Source organism: Rhodnius prolixus, unplaced genomic scaffold (genome assembly GCF_049639745.1).
Source record: "Rhodnius prolixus isolate KJV_2025 unplaced genomic scaffold, Rpr scaffold_1, whole genome shotgun sequence".
NCBI lineage: Eukaryota > Metazoa > Arthropoda > Insecta > Hemiptera > Reduviidae > Rhodnius > Rhodnius prolixus.
In genome coordinates, this window is record NW_027411581.1 from 22,023,840 (window position 1) to 22,041,371 (window position 17,532).

The 17,532-nt window shown below is 30.2% G+C and overlaps 1 protein-coding gene across 3 annotated transcripts; it reads left to right on the forward strand.

Moving 5' to 3' along the window:
* The first annotated feature begins 130 nt into the window (after nt 1–130).
* LOC141457479 (uncharacterized) lies at nt 131–15,884 on the forward strand. Of its 3 annotated transcripts, XM_074134537.1 has the most exons (14): nt 131–980; nt 1,717–1,881; nt 3,029–3,080; nt 3,683–4,417; nt 4,632–4,837; nt 5,366–5,511; nt 5,592–5,700; nt 5,881–6,095; nt 6,381–6,467; nt 7,054–7,167; nt 13,391–13,538; nt 14,452–14,544; nt 15,465–15,580; nt 15,698–15,884. In XM_074134537.1, the coding sequence occupies exons 1-14, from the start codon at nt 356–358 to the stop codon at nt 15,812–15,814; spliced, it is 2,928 nt and encodes a 975-aa protein (XP_073990638.1). In that variant the 5' UTR covers nt 131–355; the 3' UTR covers nt 15,815–15,884. The 3 variants fall into 3 exon arrangements, with proteins under 3 accessions (XP_073990638.1, XP_073990645.1, XP_073990653.1); XM_074134544.1 differs by lacking the exons at nt 14,452–14,544; nt 15,465–15,580; nt 15,698–15,884 and adding an exon at nt 10,924–11,088 and having other exon boundaries at nt 13,391–13,436; XM_074134552.1 differs by lacking the exons at nt 14,452–14,544; nt 15,465–15,580; nt 15,698–15,884 and adding an exon at nt 10,984–11,088 and having other exon boundaries at nt 13,391–13,436.
* The last annotated feature ends 1,648 nt before the right edge of the window (nt 15,885–17,532 follow it).

A 17,532-nucleotide genomic window follows, 5' to 3' on the forward strand; every position in this document is an offset into this window, starting at 1 on the left:
AAATGTGAAAAGTCTAACGATTTGTTGAAATTGCTTTTAAAAATGTTTAAAAGTTAATATTCGAGAAGTTGTTTACAAATACATGTACTATGTACCTTCATGAAACTTGTTTGTTAACAATGGTGATAATTATGTGTACGGTTATACTTACAACTATTTAACTGTTTGTCTGTGTTCGGATTATATTTACTTATTTTATTGTTTTGAGGGTAAACAAAATGTTGAAGTTGATATAAAATTAGCCTTAAAATCAGTGGTTCCAAAATAATGTTTCATATAAAAAACCTACTTTATGTCAAAAGCTAATACTTTTTTTATTTATTCGTTCGGTTATTAGACTTTGAATCTTTTAAAAATGACAGATTTGAAGAAATCATCAGATGAAATAATTACTGAATTGTTTGATTCTATCAACACGGTGAATGCTTCAGAATCAGATTCAGCTGAATCTGAAGATAAGTCCAAAAAAAGTAGTAAAAAAGAACGAAAAAAAACAAAAAAATCTGCCAAGTATAAATCAAGTAAAAAAACAAAACATGAAGATGATTCTAAAAGCCGGCGACATAAAAAGAAGAAAAAGCGAAAAAAACATAAAAGAAAAATACACACATCAGAAAGTGACATTGAGGGTGTTGGTAAGAGAAAAAAATTAAAAAGAAAGAGTAGTAAACATAAAGTTAAAAATTTGCCAGAGGAAATTTGTGCTGTTAGACATGAAGATGACAAAAATAAAAGTGTACCTGAAAATAATGTATTGAATGTAGTTACTAATAATCATTCGGATACATCCTTGATACCCTTGCCTCCAAGTGAAAATACCAACTTAAAGAGTAGTATACCAAAACCTAATGCAAATCGTAATTCAAGTAGTAAATTGGAAGAAGTGAACGTCAATTGTTTAAAAGTTGCGGATGTATTCGTCGAAGACTTAATTGAAAGTGGTGACCAAAAGACAGTGAAATCTTTAATACTTCCTCCAGGTATTTACACTTTTTTATATTTGTGCAAAAATTCATTAAGTGGATCATATGGATCAGATATCTGAGCTCCTCAAAAAATTAGTGTTATAAATATCTATAAGTAATATATTCCACAATTGATACCCAGACTCACAAGGACAGTTCAAATCTCATTCCTCTTACAGTTGTAGGAATGGTTAGCGATGAAAGCTCATTTTTTATAGTAATAGTTTACTTTTATCAAAATTAGTTGATCAAGAAAAAAAATCTTTTGATCAAAGCTCAGTTAGTGATAACGTTTTAAAATGAATCAAAATATAAATTTTCACAAATAAATTAGTCTTGTGATAATCATGCTAAGGTCTCAAGATTGGTTGTGCTAATTATTGCCAAGTTCTTCATGATCCAAACTTTTCCAACCTTCATCTTAGAATTTATCACTTACATGTTAAACAATTTAGTTTTAAGTTCAATCAGTTTCCTTTACACATCTTGAGACATGTTCTTTCATTAAATATTTTTTGTTTTACAATGTATTTTTATATACTGGCTGGAGGGAAGGGTATGTTTTTTCAAACAACCAAATTATATTAATCGGAAGATCATATGAAGATTTTACTTGAAATTAGAAAGGAATCTTCTTGAATTCCAACCTCACTCTTAAAAAGGCACCATTTAATTCATAATAGACTTTCCTGATATCTTTTGATATTTTTGCTTTAAATGTTTCTATTTAAAACAAAAAAAAAATCAACAGATAAACCCAAGATGGCCATCAAAATAAGCGATTTAAGAAATAGCACTGTTTTGGAATTAGCTGAAGAGCAAGCCAAACTTCAGGCTGATATCCACGAAGATGGAGAAATTATTGAGAGTAGCCGTTCATCATTTGATGTATCTCCTTTTAGAAATAAAAGTCAAGGTAAAGTAAATCTCTGAGTATATTTGTTTAATAAAGGTTTTTTCACTGTTGAATGATTCTGCACTGGTAGGAAAAAATGGAGTTTTTAAAAACTCCAACATGGTGCTATACAGAGATGTACTCAGGGAAGGGATTAGCTATGGGGTTAGCATACTGGACTCCCACGCGGAGGTCCCGGGTTCGAATCCAGCAGCTGACCCTTAGATTTTCTCTTCCTAGGAGCTTCTTACAGCTCATTGTCCGGTGATGGACAGTGTTGTTTGTAACGAGAGAACACTGTCCGGCGCTAATAACCTCAGCTGTTGATCCGCCAAAAAAAAAAAAAAAATAAGGTTTGAAGAAATGGTTTTATTTATTTATTTAGCCAGAGTGATTTAAAGATCTGCTTGAAACACAGTTTGCAGGTAAGCCCGTATGATTACTATTGTGTGATAGTGCATTACATTTAACACTAAGTATAGTAACATCATCCCTTTAAAACAACTATCTAATACGGACCAATAAATATCCAGGCTAGCGATTTCTCAGCAAAGGCACATTAAATGGACTTTTTTTGGGGGGGGGGGAATGTATTTTCATATCGTGGATTGACTTAGTTTTTAAAACTCGTTTTTGGCGTATTCCTTCGAACTAGAAAATCTATTTGTTGTAGATTTCAGTTTTTCTGCCTTGCGGTTTCGTCACATATGAGAGAATGGTATTTGAAATAGTTATAGATTTAGGTGAAACTTCAGTATGGTACTTTATGTTACCAAAACTAATCAAATCTTTTTCTATACTATTTTTTCATTACATTAAGATGCGCTAGCAAAAAAAAAAAAGCGGTAAATCTTTTGTATGGTACCCTATTTATTTTAACTTCCATTTGTTATTACTGGATTATCTCCTAAAAAAGCTATCCAATATCTCCTTTCATTTAACTCGCACACGCTTTTGCCTCGAATCACTATTTCTGTAAACTGCTTATGTACAACTACAGTAGTATGCGCTAAGTGATTAGGTATACCTTACAGAAGTTTAACTACATTTGTGTATTTTATTACTAAAATCAATAATGTAATTCTTTATATAAATATTTTTTTAAATAAACATTGATTATTTTACAAGAGTTCAGACTATCGCCTAATTGATTCTTTTCTTCTTCTAGATGTAGGACTTGACTCCTCTAAAAATCGCCATATAAGTGACCTTTTAGAAAAGTAAGTTGCATTTTATATTATTTTAATAATCAGTTATTAAGAGCAAAAAAGTGATCATCTTAATTATATTCAGTTTTCTTTTATTGTTTTGTAAAAGAAAAAGGTAAAGTAAAATGTAATTGGTATTTTTTCTGCGAGTTCTGAGAATACTACTATCACGTCCTCATTGGATAGTAAATGTATTGTAATAGATTGTACTTGTGCTGTTATTATTGTCTTCAAATAAAATTAATTTTCAAGAAATGGACTAAAAGCAAAAAATTAAGTAATTAAAATGGGACTCTACTAGAAAGATGTCACCAAAACACAACGAAAGTGCTAAACGATCAAATAAATTTAATTTTCCACTTTTGTTCCACAGTCGCTAGGTACATAATTTCGCATTTTTTATTTCCTTCAATAATGAGGAGAGTTATTGCGATCGTGAAGATTTCGGTTGAACTTTTTTTCTTATAATATCTGGTTTTCACAAATTAATAGTTTTTTAATTAATTTTTCAACCCATTTATAATAGCACACTAATTGTACATTACATTTTAACCTATATTTTATAGCTTATACTTTCTCCTTTCATTCTTTCAAAACTTTTGGTTTATTCACAGAGTTAACCCAGCATCTAGTCACCTAGAGAGTAAGTTTCAGCTGTCTCTTTCTGAACATCGGACGATAGAAGAAATAGGTTCAAGTAAAGAAAAAAGGAGCAGAGATAAATGTTACGAAAAAGTAAACCAAAAAAGTAGAGAACGTGACAAGCCCAGAGATAATTCTCCTCAGAATTCCAAATTGAAAAAACGTTCGTTGGAAAGATATTCGCTTGACGATTCTAAAGAAAAAAAAAGATACGAGCGCGAAAGATCACGAGATAGAAGAAGATCTCGAGAGAAGAAAACTGGAAGATCACGGTCGCGAGAAAAGCGATCTAGATCAGGCTCAAAATCTAGAACTCGATATCGATCTCGATCTAAAGAGAAAAAAATCTCCGGATCAAAAGAAAGAAGAAGGTCTAAGTCAAGAGAAAGGAATAAATTAAAGGATTTAGAGAAAAATAAAGAAAGTAAAATAAATAAAGATAAAAAACTCTTGGATTATGGAGAAAATTCTAAAGAAAGTGATCAGGTGAAATATAAATATCAGACGGATAGCGTCAAAAAAAGTGATAACGTTCTTACGGATTCTACTAAAAGTAATAGAAGGTCAAAGTCAAAAGAGAGTAAAAGGGAGCGTTCAAGATCTAAAGAACCTCAAAAAAGTAGAAGAGAGAAAAAAACTCCTGAAAGAAGAGGAAGATCTAGAGAAGGACATTCTAAAAGATCGAGATCATCACGATCTCGTTCCAGGTCAGTTATTGTTTTTGTTGATAGTATTTTTGTTTAATCTGGAGAAAAGCCGTTTTATTCAATCGATTTGGGAAGGCAAACGTTATTCATTTATTTGTAGTTGAATTTTCTGTTCTAAATCTTTACTCTGCTTCAGTTCTAAGATCTACTTAAGTAGAAGAAAGTAATCTTTAAAATTGTTTTATAGTTTCCAATTTATTGCATTTATGTTTAGGAGTAAACACAAAGGTGAATATTTCATCGACAAATCCAAACTGTTGGAAATTGCCAGAAAAAACGCTTTGAATATGATAAAGCAAGGGCATGTAAATATTGGTGTTAGTTCAGGAATCTCTGGAGGAGTTGGTGTCGGTGGATCTGCTGATGTTAACAAAGTGGCAGCTATTACCGCTGGTGGCAAAACAGTTGACGAACTTACAGGTATTGTTTGTACAAACAATTATTTGTAGGTGTATAATTATATATATTAGAAAATTTATGTAATTTTATACATTTTAAAATTAATAATTTTAAATAAAAAATAATTTTAAATACATGAAATATATTACAAATAATAAGAAATTATAAAAAGTTTTCGGAAAACTAAATTCATTAATTTTTTGTGTGCTTTTTAAAAGCGAAGATTTACGAAGATTTTATCCGTCAAAGTATGATTTTTTGTTAATATGCCCGATTTCTGATTTCTATTCATCTTCAGATATGGCTCTATCAGTAGGTGTAGAGAGTTTTTACTTCTAAAGTTTCTATATGTTAAACAATTAAAAAATAAAATCTATGCAGCTGGTTAAGATAGTTCTGTTGATAAGAAATATTGTGGCCATCTTTTTTATGCATCGATTTAAACTTTAAAGCATTTCATCAATTTATACGATATTTTTTGAATAAACTTTTGTTTTAGTTTAACGATTCCTTTGTGAAAAATTCTATATTTTTGTACATTTGTTTCAGATTTCTGTAAGTTACTGTCTCAGAAAGAAGCTACTGGTCAAGAATCTGTTAGTTCTGAAAGTTCAAGTGATAATGAAAATGAAAGGCCATTTCACCATCCATTTCAACTCAAAGAAAGACCTAATAATATCGTTATGAATATAAGAGTAAGTTGTAACGTTATTTCATTTTAATGCAATTTTTCCCATGTAACTTGAAACTTTTTAAGTTTTTTTCTATTTATTAGAATTGTGCATCGTTGCCAGTGAAAACTCATCAAGAAAAAACTACGGAAAACGCTCAACAATTACGTCTTCAGTTTCCAGTTTCTAGTGGTCAGCAACATCGCAAGACAGGTAAATAGTTAATAATTTGAAGGATTGATTAGAATATTTTCCAACTGGTGCCACTTCTATCAACGACCAGGGCGGCAGTATAAATTGCTGTGCTCACACAGTCGTTTGAACTAATTGTATATGTATTGTATAAATATAAATTTGTTTGATACATTTTGTATGCATAAATTGTTCTTCTAGAAAGCGAATGGATTCCGGTTTCTTCGACAAAAAACGAACCAAAAGCAATAATGCCTCCTCAGTCCGCTACAAAATTTGAATCATTCGAACTACCGCCCTTACCGAGAGAAGTAGAACGAGAAACCAGAACGGTTCAGCCACCGTTTGTACCTCTGCCTCCTCCTCCTCCACCACCGCCACCACCCGTGTATGTGGAACCTACCATTCTCCATGCAGTAAGTCAAAAGTTATTTTTACTTTAGTTTATCATTGCTATTGTTAGTGAATAATGTATTTTCAGAGTTATCATTGAAGAATTTTGCTTTTCTTCTTACAGTGTCACAATTTAACTTATTGAATCAACATTTTAGAGGCAAAAAAATTGAAAAAGAGTTGCGAATTGTTTATTGGAAATTCTCGGGTTATTGATCTATTTATTCCTTACCCAAAAAAACTTAGTGTTAAAGTAAAAAGAAAAAAGAAATTCGTCAAATATAATTTTTTCGAATTTTTTGTTTCAGAACAATTATGAAATTGGTAATTTAATATCAGAACGACTTTCTGAAATAAGGCATCAGTACGAAACTTCAAGTCAACCGTATCAACAGGTAAACTAAAGTCCATTTCTAAACTCTTCAAATAATTGACATTAGTGATAGTTGTTAGTTTACATTTATTTCATTTGCTTTGTTCTACAAAATAGAGAAATCAAAACATTTTTACCCTTTTTTGATTAGTTAAGGCGAAGCGACTGGTGTATTTGAATCTACTGTTTCCTTGTGGAACGTTGGACTAGGTTTAGAATTTTGATGATTGCTATTTTGCAGCTTTTTGTGGAATAACGGAATACGTGAAATATTTACCATGTAGTATTAGTTGTTATTTTGTGTTTTATTCACTGTAAATAGTTATGATAATTATTTCGTTCGTTTTATTCTTACTCATTTTCCTTCCTAACGGATGTATCGTTATGGTCATTCATGGGCAGGGTACCCAGTATTCCAGTACAGCTCTATTGGGTAGGAAAGATATTCATATTAAATATGTTATTATTCAGCTAATGGTATTAACGCAATGGTGGATTAATGGCTAAGGGTGGAGTGATTTCATCTTTAATAGCATACTTGCTATTTGCTTGATCAGATAATTTCCACTTGACTAAAAAACTTAATACTGGGTTCATTATAATTTCAGATCAATTGTTGGCAAGCGATGGAAAATCAAGCAGGATTATTTACAGGTAGTACTGGAGCCAGAGTTTTGTCTGCAGCAGAATTAGCTTCTGGACAACAGGCTTGGGCTAAAAAGGTTAGATGTTAAAATATTAGTAATTAGTTGAGTAGTTTTCAATAAAGTGATATTTTAATTAATTTTATATTTTCTTTAAGAATTAATCATTGATACATTAGAATAATATTTGACAATATAGGAATTCTTTAAAAGATATATTAAATGTATATTGAATTTCTGAATGGTTAATAATAGCAAATATATATCTTTTTAATTATCATAATTGGTTCAATTTTAATCTGGTTAAAATAAATTGCCCTTCTACAATTTTTAATTTATATTAAAATTTTGTTTTAATTTATTCTTTTTTAATAACCATATTTAACTTCTTTTTTTCATTATCAGTAAATTTCATTGGTTACGTTAAGAATACAGATTACCTGCTTGCAAATGCCTCACCGGCTAATATAATCAAATGTTTTAGGCTGTTGTCGTCTTTAAAAGTTTTTGTCAGTTGCCAAAATTTGGCGGTATTGACTCTATCATAAAATTCATATAATTAAAATTAAAAAACCTTTAAAAGACATTAATATTCTTAATAAATTTTAAGGAGGGGATTAACTGAGTGGATAGCGTCTAGTGCATTCCAACGCGGAGATCCCGTGTTCGAATCCAGCGGCTAGCCCTTAGATTTTTTTTTCCTAGAGCGTGTGAGCTCTAGACAGTGGTACAGTGGTGGAACGCTGTTCGGAGGGCGGTAGTGCCAATGTCTTCAGATGTTGATGCGCCTTTAAAAAAATTTAGTACTAATATTTTATTATTAACTTTATTTTCATCGTAAATATAAAATAAACTAAAATAAAACAAAGCTGTAGAGTGTTAGACGTTACATTATAGAAGATTTTTTTAATTGGAAACAATGCTTGTAAAATCACTGTAATATGATTGTAAAAATTGTACTCATTGGCAAGAAACTAAGAATTGTTACGTGCACTAAAGTATTATTTTGACTAATTGTTAGAAATGAGCTACGTTTAGCTGAACACTTTTGAATAACTGTGCATCGTGTCACAAAGCACACATTAATTTTAATTAACACATTTGGTCTTATTTTAATCAAAGTACATATTAATTCCTTTACAGAAGAATACACTCATACATTACCTTGAATAAATAGGAGTTTATGTGGCAAGCTTCCGTGTAGGGGACCCTTAAAGTAGATTTCTGAGCTTTACTATTTTCCTGACTCGTACTCTCTTCCATTACCTTCTTCCTTATTTATTCATAAAGTTTAGACACACTCGGTATGCATGGAGACTTTTTGCATTTCTGAGAAGAGGCTCTATTCATTTTCCATGAGTTTAGAAAGATAGGTAACGTTACAGATCTTTGGATCAACAGATAGCTCCTAATCGAACAGAGCAACAAGTTTAAAGGGAGAATGTGATTTTAAATAATACACTAGAGAAACTTCAACTATTAAACTTCTAAAGTCGTTGTTAATTACAGTGTTGGCTATTCACAAAAAAAGTTAAAATTTGCTCTTCCACCCTTTAGTTGACTCGGTTCAGACATCTCAACTAAGCTTATTTCATAGGATTACTGAACTTTCATCTAAAGATGATTCTACGGTTTTCTGGAGCAAAACAGTCTTGAATTTCGATTACATAAACTTAATGAGTTTTATTTTCCTTATATTTAAAAAAAAAGTACATACTTTGAATGCATGTCAATTCCTCCTTAGGATTGTAACGTAGGTAGTTTTGTAGAATTTGGCTATAATATTTAAATAAATAAATAAATATGGTATGGTAAGGATTACTTACCAAGTTAGTGAGCCATTTTTTGAGCCAGTTTTTAGGTTGAATAGTTGTATCGAAATTTATACAGAACTATTGCAGTGGAGGTTAAGATGCATCAAACATCAGAGTTCATTGGCGTAATAATTTTTGTGGAAAAGAAAAATTAACTTTTTATTTCAACTAAGTTCCATTCTGTCAAATAAGACGTCCAAAGCTTAAAATATTTCACAAGACATTCCCAGAGTAAGAAAATGAAGATAAATTTTCTTTCATTCTGATTATATTTAGCCAACTTGCTTCCATTTTAGAAATTAATTAATATGTTTTATTCAGAATTAATTGAGTCAATGCAGGCATGTAGTCTACTTACACATAAGCTCAAAGATCATTTTATTTTTAATTTACATTTTAACATTCCTTTATTTTGTAAAGGGTATTATTGTTAAACCCTCCAAACCATAATGGGGTTTATATTATTACTGTAAAAAGTTATTTTGATAAATGAATGTAATAATTACATTCGAATATTAGTTCAATTATTTTATTTATTGTTCACCGAAGAGAATGCTTGTTTTTAAGTAATGTTTTTATACTTTTAATTGCAGCTGTAACAAATTTTCAGGTCTATATTCATAAGTTTGAAACAGGTAATGCTTTTTTATCGGATGATAAGTTTACCTGTTTCACTTATGAAGTTATTTTACTTAATATAAAACATGTTCTCATAACTAAGATATTACTTTTGTTATTTTTTTAAATTGTTTTCAATTTTTTTCTTGACAAGTTTGCGTATTATTAGTATTTTTCTTGAATCTTTTATAATTTTCATTTTTATTATATGAGAAAAAATAAAGAAACTCGTATCTTTAAGGCATGATGGAGTACATGCAGACATCTTTTTTGAAAACCTAGTTTATTGAAATGTGATTATCTCTTATTTACATAAAATATTTCACACATCTCATAACAACATTACTTTTTTACATTATCATGTATTAATTTAATAATATTTTGTTTGCGAAAGGAAATATTAATGCTTTAGGACGTTCTATGTAACATCAAGTAAATGATTGATTTATTCTTAGTCGGCCGAATTCATACAATAGTTTAGTTGCAGATTAGGAAAAAATAATTTTGTAATTAATTCTTTTAATCAAAAAGTGGAAAGAATTTTGACTATGATGCCTAAGACCAACTGGAAGCTACTACGTTTTCATACGACCACAAGGGACTTTTTAGTGAAATAGATTTTGAGAATTTTTTTTTTTCGAGAGTTCATTTTTGCCAGTCGTCGGCTTCTAACTCAAAAAAAGAAAATAATATGGGTGATGTATCCTATTATATACTCGTAAATAAAACTTGATATCCCATTGTGGCACCAAATACCCGCTATAATTGAAGAAATTAAAATAGTCCGATTAAAAATATTATCCTTATTTTATTCATTTAGAAACTTTATTTTCTAAGTTTAGCTGCAGAACAATAACATTGAATTATCCGTCATCTTCCTAGATTTTATCATTAACATTAGCCAATGAAGGGGACCAGATAGGGTAAGCTAGACAATGTACAGCCAGACAGTGCTGATATGTGTCCGCAATTTTACGAGAGGAAAATCTTTAGTAGTTAGATCTGATGAATCAATCTTTGAAGTTGGATTGAAAACCAAATCCTGTCTGTAACATATAAGGGAAGGTACACGTGTGCTATATCGGATAAAGTGGTCGATATGAGGTTCTATTTTTTGAATGTTTGGATTGACAATTGGAACATCCAAAAGTAAAATCGTCAATATTTTATGTAGAGCATGATCTACATAATTATCTGTAGATTTTTTTGATATTCCTATAATTAATATTAATTTTTCTTCCCCGCTTATAAAGAAATATTGACTGTTTTATTTCAATAATATTTATAAAAAATTGTAAGTACTTTAGTTCACAATTTTAATATGTTCACAATTTCAATATATATATTAAAATTGTGAAACATTTTTGAGTGATAAATCATTTTAAACATTGTTTCAAAATAGGTGTCTGTCATGTACAAGGCCCATTATTGGACCACAAAGAGACCTGAAAATTTGTTGCAGGCTTCTAGAAACAGGTTGCTCAGGGGAGTATTACATCTGTATTGTGTTGTTGCTTAATACACTGCCATTGATGGACCATCTGCATCGGGTACTGGTTAGTTCAAGGTAAAATAGTTGAGTGTAATAAATTTTAAAAATTAATCATAACTCTGACATGGAAATGTAAAGAGGACTTAAAATAATAAACAAAATAATTGTTTAAAAAAATAACCAGATTGCAGATTTTTGTAAGTATTTAAGGTAGGTTAATTATAAAATTTTTAGTCTAAATGAATTTTATTTTTATTTATATTGGGTTCAGTTTTTTAAAAACCGAATGAAGTGGAAAAAATAAATTATGAATTAAATGTTGTTTAAAATAGTATCCAACTGAGTGGTACATTAAGCTGAAACTGTTTTTTTTTAATTACTTGTAACAAAAAAAAATAAAATAAAAGTTACTAATTTTCTTTCCCAATATCATTTTTTGTTAACTTTGATACCTCCTGATAATTGGATTAATCATTCTTTTTCTAATTTAAGTCATTGAGTGATAGAAAGTAGGTTTTTTATTAGGCGGTAAAAGTTTCTTAAACAGAAATTATGTTTTTATTAAACTTAGTACTTTATTTTATTATTATTACTATTTTTATTATTGTTATTATCTCCTCGTTTCTTCTTGAAGTCTTAAAAACTTTTTTTAAATCTGCATTCCAATTTTTTTCGAATTTGCTATTCAGGTTGTTGGAAGAAATAAATTATTACAAGTCAAATAGTGTCTTAGTTGCCTTCTCAAATCTGGCTAGATTTCTTGATAGACCCTGGACTTCTTTCTTCAGTAGTAGTGCCTTAAACTAATAAGAAGGTTTTACTGGCGTGTCGAGTCCAAAACTTGATTGCGTATTTGACTTGTTGATGTAGAGATGTACTGTTTAAAGGGACCTCTAAAAGTTACTTACTATTCGTAGACATTAACATTTTTATTAGGATAATGTATTGTAGTTAGGAAAGAATCTCCACCCACCTATGCTAGATATTTCTGTTAGCAGCTAGTTTGGTACCCTCCATCTAGTCATGTCTTCATCAAATCGAATAATCCGAAATATTTTACATTATCCTTAAGGAATACGGATGTAAGGAAAATATTTCATCTAGAATCTCTGTAAACTTATGGAAATTTTGCGTCATTTAAAGTCTTTATGTATTTTTAAATTTATTTATTAACGAGCACATATCGCTATTGTAATTGAACAAACAATCATGTAAAAGCAAAACAATATTAGGTTCAAATAGACCCGAATAGTAAACCTATTAATTGAGATAAGGGTTTCCTGTTAGATTTTCTTCCAATCAGGTCCAGGAGAATGAATTTAACTGAAAACATGCCCTAAATTAAAAGAAATCTTCGAATGTACGATCTTCCACCGGTGAAGCCTGACGGGCCCCGGTTTTATCACTTTCAATTGCACTCTATACTCTGCAGTCGTTTCAGAAGTCATTAATGTTTTTATAGAATCTCTGACATTTGTTATGTCCTTCTCTTCTAATGCAGATTAGTTCAATATTATAAGTTTCATATTATATGAAAATACAAAATTTGTGCTTTGATTTATTTTTAGTAACAAGTTGGTGTTTTAAGTTATCCTTTCCTTAAAATATTTCGTGCATTTAGTTTTCTAATTCTATAGTTTATAGATTTCACGTTCTTTAGTTGCATCAAAGTTCTGATAAAAATTGATTACTTAAACCGTAACTTGTCCTTTATATTTCGTTTCACATGTTTTTATTTCATTATATTACTCTAAGTCATTCTCGTTTCAAACAAATGTTTATTCTTAGTGTTTGAATTACCCTCTATTGTTGTCGACTGGTTCTTTAGTTATAACAAACTTCGGTATTTAATTAATTTTGTAAAATTACTCAAAATACATACGTTCAGTTTTTATGTTAGAATAATTCGTGAAAATCAGAGCCAGATTACAAAAAAATCTATATATATATTCCCCTGGTGCCTGGTGCTTCATGGTTTATTGCCAGCGAAAATATTGCATTTTTGCGTTTTATAGCCTATATTATATTAACAGACACTGACACTGTTGTCTTGTCGGCTTTAGAGCTAATTTTCTAGCTTATAATGTAGCAGATAAAGGTAGGAATTTCATAGATGTGTTGTTATTGTGTGACAATTATCTTGAACTGTGATTTTTGAAGTAAAATAATGTTTCTTTAAAGTTAAGTAACTGTGCTTGCATAGAGAACTCAGTAATGTCATAATCGTGAACCCCTGGAAAATTATTTGGTCTTGCACAAAAGAAAAGGAACTGATTGTATCCATATTTTATGAAATTTTACTTATATTATTTCTGACTGTATTTTATTTGTATTGGAATAGAATATATGTTAATTAATTTTTGTTTTTAATCTTTAGGATCAACTGATCTGTGCACAGCCTGTAAGTGGAGGAATGGGGATGTCGCTGTTGCAAAAAATGGGATGGAAACCTGGTGAAGGATTGGGCAAGCATAGCGAGGGCTCCTTAGAACCTTTAAAACTTCAAGTAAAAATGGATAAGAGAGGTAAATAATTATTAGTATTTCACATTCAAACTTATAGGATTAGAACCCTGTACCCTACTTAGAGAGTAAGGCCTGCCAGTAAGGACGTTGAGTGAGTCTAGAAACGATATCGACTTACCAGAGAAACTTTACTCGTTGTACACTGTTTTATTGGGGATGACGCGCGTGAGGTGAAGCTTGGAACATTTAACAGCAGTCACGTATATGTATACTCCGAAGAGAGGGGATAGAAGGAAAATTTATGTTCTACAATCTCAAGACAATACTGACTGGAAGACAAAACTATATATACCTAAAACTAGATACCTGATGTTCATGATTACTGCGTAAAGTTTGAATTGTCTGTGAAAAAAAAGTCTGATTGAGAAGAGTGTATCGGAAAAGCGGAAGTTAGTCTTTTCAAGAAAATTGGGCCATTATCTAAAAAAAAAATAAGCCTAGCAGCATGATTTGGAGAAAGGCGTGTAAATTTTCTGGCTCGAACTAAATGTTTTGCAGAGCAGCGGCTTAAGTTAATGAGAACATATTGTCTTCCCTCATGGAAAAGAAGCGATTAGCAGGCCAACGACGTAAACCAATTCGGTATGCCTGGGTACTGATCACTTCCATTAGTAGATAATGTACGCTGGAAAAGGCACTAGTTATTTAAAGTATTGATGTGGTCAGGCCATACTATTCCTGTAATGTCCTCTTGTAGTTTTTTAAAATTAGCTATCTATTTGAAATCATATATTAAATTATTTAATAGATCGTTACTCTCAGTAAAGAGTTTATAGAATTATAGCATGTTCAAACTACCATACTTGAGAAACCTAATGTTTTCTTAAGAACGCTTTGTGCTTTAAAGTCACTTTCTTACTTATAATTTATTTATTTTATTATTAATTATTTTTTATTTTTTCGTATGTTGAAGGTCTAGTTTGTGCTGAAGAATTGCCACGTAGACATAGGATATTTCCGCCACCTCCACCCAAAGATATCCCTCTTCCCGCCAAATCATTAGAAGGTAAGAAAAATCTTGTTTTCTCCCAATTTTAATGCAGTTACAGATGAAATTTTTTGTATATTTAAAGTTAAAAAATCTTCACATTCCTCGAAAATCACTTCTCTGTAATTTATAAAGCTTTTATGAGGAATATTAAAAAAAAAATGCATTTAATCTTCAACTTCTTTACTTTCTTTATGTCGGTTATTATTTTTTTAAATTATATCAATGAACGTATGGGATTGTTAATAGTGACATAGTCGCTAAACTACACGCCTTTCATTGCAATACTCAATGCGGTCGACAATGTCCTGCTCAGTTAAGTGACAAAAATCCTTCGGAGAATGCCCAATGATCCCATTTCGTTTCTATTCCACCAACCTCCATCATGGTTTTAAAATCCCTGGATTGCAAATCATCATATCGTAGCTCCTTATGAAAAGGTTGCTCTCTGTCACCATCTTCCTAAATATGATGTCTTCGAGATTTCCGCTTTCCCATTTTATCCTTATATTCTTTTCCTCCAAAATATATCAACAGAATACTCATTGAGAGTAATCGCCTATGTTTATTTTAAATCAAATTTTCATTAAAACAGTTCATTATATTCACATGTCTCACTATATATTGTTGAGAATATCAATTAAAACTGAATTAATCAAAATATTGATAAGGAGTGGTAATCACTGTAGAAAGCAGGAATTTGCAAACTATCCTACTAAATTATGACAAAACAAATTATTTAATTACCTCTATGATTTTATACACATGGTCTAGTAAAAATATCGTCATTTGACTCTTCATAAAGGAGTAAAATGAATTAGACAGACCTACAAATTATATACATTTATTTAACTTTTAACAGGTTTTAATCCCCAAGATTAAATAAGTCATTAATTTTTAGTAGTTCTGATTTTTTTTTGTTCACTTATTTTTCCAAGGTAAACATCCTGTTTCACTACTAGTAGAATACTGTTCAAGAAGGCATTTACCGCCTCCTATATTCACAGTCATTTCAGAAGAAGGTCCTGCTCATAAGAAGAACTTTGTTTTTAAGGTAAAAATTAAAAATAGTTATTGCTGATTTTATTATATCAATTTCATTTAGTCAATTATAAGTTTTGATAAACAAATTTAGAAAAAACTTATTCAATAAATTAACGTTTTATTATAGGTAACGGTTAATGGAACTGATTTTCAGCCACCAAATCCCAGTCCGAATAAAAAACAAGCCAAATCAGAAGCCGCAACACTTTGTTTGAAGTCGTTAAATATTTTACCAACAGTGTAATCAGAATTTTATAAATTTAGCTTCAGTGTATTTCTCGTGTAAATATATCTATTTTTTCTTTTTTAAAATACTTGTAGAATTGATATTCTTTCAAAACTGTGCAATTAGTTTTATATCCATAAAAAAAAAAATGTTAATTTTGCAATACATTTTATCGCCAGGAATTAGAGAAAGTAAAAGACAAAAATTAGATTAGAATTTGTTTTAGTGCACTTCAACAATAGTTCCATTGAAATCTAGATATTCTTTTAACTGTAAATGTTATTTGTTAAATTCCGCAGTTGCAATAATTTAATAAGCCTCTTTGGCCTATTGAAGGCTATCGTATCTATAACGGATATCGGTAATGGTTTTTGGATGATTAAGGATCGTGTCAAAGCATCTCCCTTCTGTTTTTGTACGTTGAAGTAATTACATTATTTGTCAGAAGAAGTTTTATGAAAAACAAGGTTGGATTAGTACACAATTAAAAAGAAAAAAAAAAAATCTGTTACTCAAAAACTATTTAAAAAAATTGAGTGCATTAATCCGAGTTATAAATGGTGTAAAACATTTTTCTTATTTTCATAATTAAATAATAAGACTCTGCTTTTAATTTCTCATTATAAGCAGTTGTAAATAGGAATTTATTTTAACTTATGTATCTGCAAAGTATTTCTAATTTGTATTACTCATATTTAATAAATATTCTTCATCGAATATTAGAGAACTGCAAGGGGCGAAAAGGAAAATCATATGGTGAATTTATAATAAAATCGCCGTGGCAGGTGAACCGTTAGAGGCACTCACTGCTAAGCTGTGTCAATAAATTTGAGAACTACATTACTTTTCTAATCCCTGTCTAGGCCAAAGGATTTTATTTAATGTGAAAATGCCACGTAATTTTTATCTAAATCAAGTAAAATATGTTGGCAATCCGCCTTCACACACGAAACCTGACAAATAGTTGAATATAGAGCCAATCTGAAATAATAGGCGTTACTTTAATTTACTATATAATAAGTTCAATGTCATTACAAATTGAAGAATTTTACTTATGTTACGGTCAAGTTACTTTTAATTTAATAAAACTGGGTTTGCTGAATTTTCAATAATTCTATTCCATCCAAACAAATTTAATACGACTTCAAAATTGAACATGTTATAAGTAATGTTTCTACTACTTCGTCATTCGCGAATTACTATTTATTTTATTTTCTCTTTAATTTAAAAAAAAAAAAAACAGATTTTTTTAGAATTGTGGCGATTGAAACTTTGGATTATTTCCAAAGTGTCTTTTCAGTAAAATTCATGAAATCCTACGTTTTATTTACAACGGCTGCGAATGTGGCCTCTTTTATTCTAAGAGGCATAGGAAGTTTGTGCTTGTATGGTACCTAATTTTCAATTTTACTTAGTTTTACTAATGTGGATAACGAATGCATGTTGTGAATATTAACTTTTCAGGGGGCTTCTATGAATCATTGACCTCTGTTGACGAGTGACGAAAGCAGTCAATGTTTAGTAGAAATTTCCTTGGTTCTGTAACTGATCTTGATAAAGCAATTGCACACCTGGCATTTGATATTGCGTTTAACTTCCTAAGATAACAGATTTTAACTTCAGAATAAAATTCGTCTGCGTAAACACTTGCCCAAGCTAATCTCCTGATCTTGTCTTCAGTTCTCATTTTTCAATAATCTAACATATATTATCTCTCAAATATTGTCTCCTACTTT

Excerpts from the sequence above, each read along its gene's own strand:
- LOC141457479 (XM_074134537.1), top strand. The coding sequence starts at position 356 with ATGACAGATTTGAAGAAATCATCAGATGAAATAATTACTGAATTGTTT. Across the intron at positions 13,539-14,451 it reads AGTAAAAATGGATAAGAGAG|GTCTAGTTTGTGCTGAAGAA; the intron begins GTAAATAATTAT and ends CGTATGTTGAAG. Across the intron at positions 15,581-15,697 it reads AGAAGAACTTTGTTTTTAAG|GTAACGGTTAATGGAACTGA; the intron begins GTAAAAATTAAA and ends GTTTTATTATAG.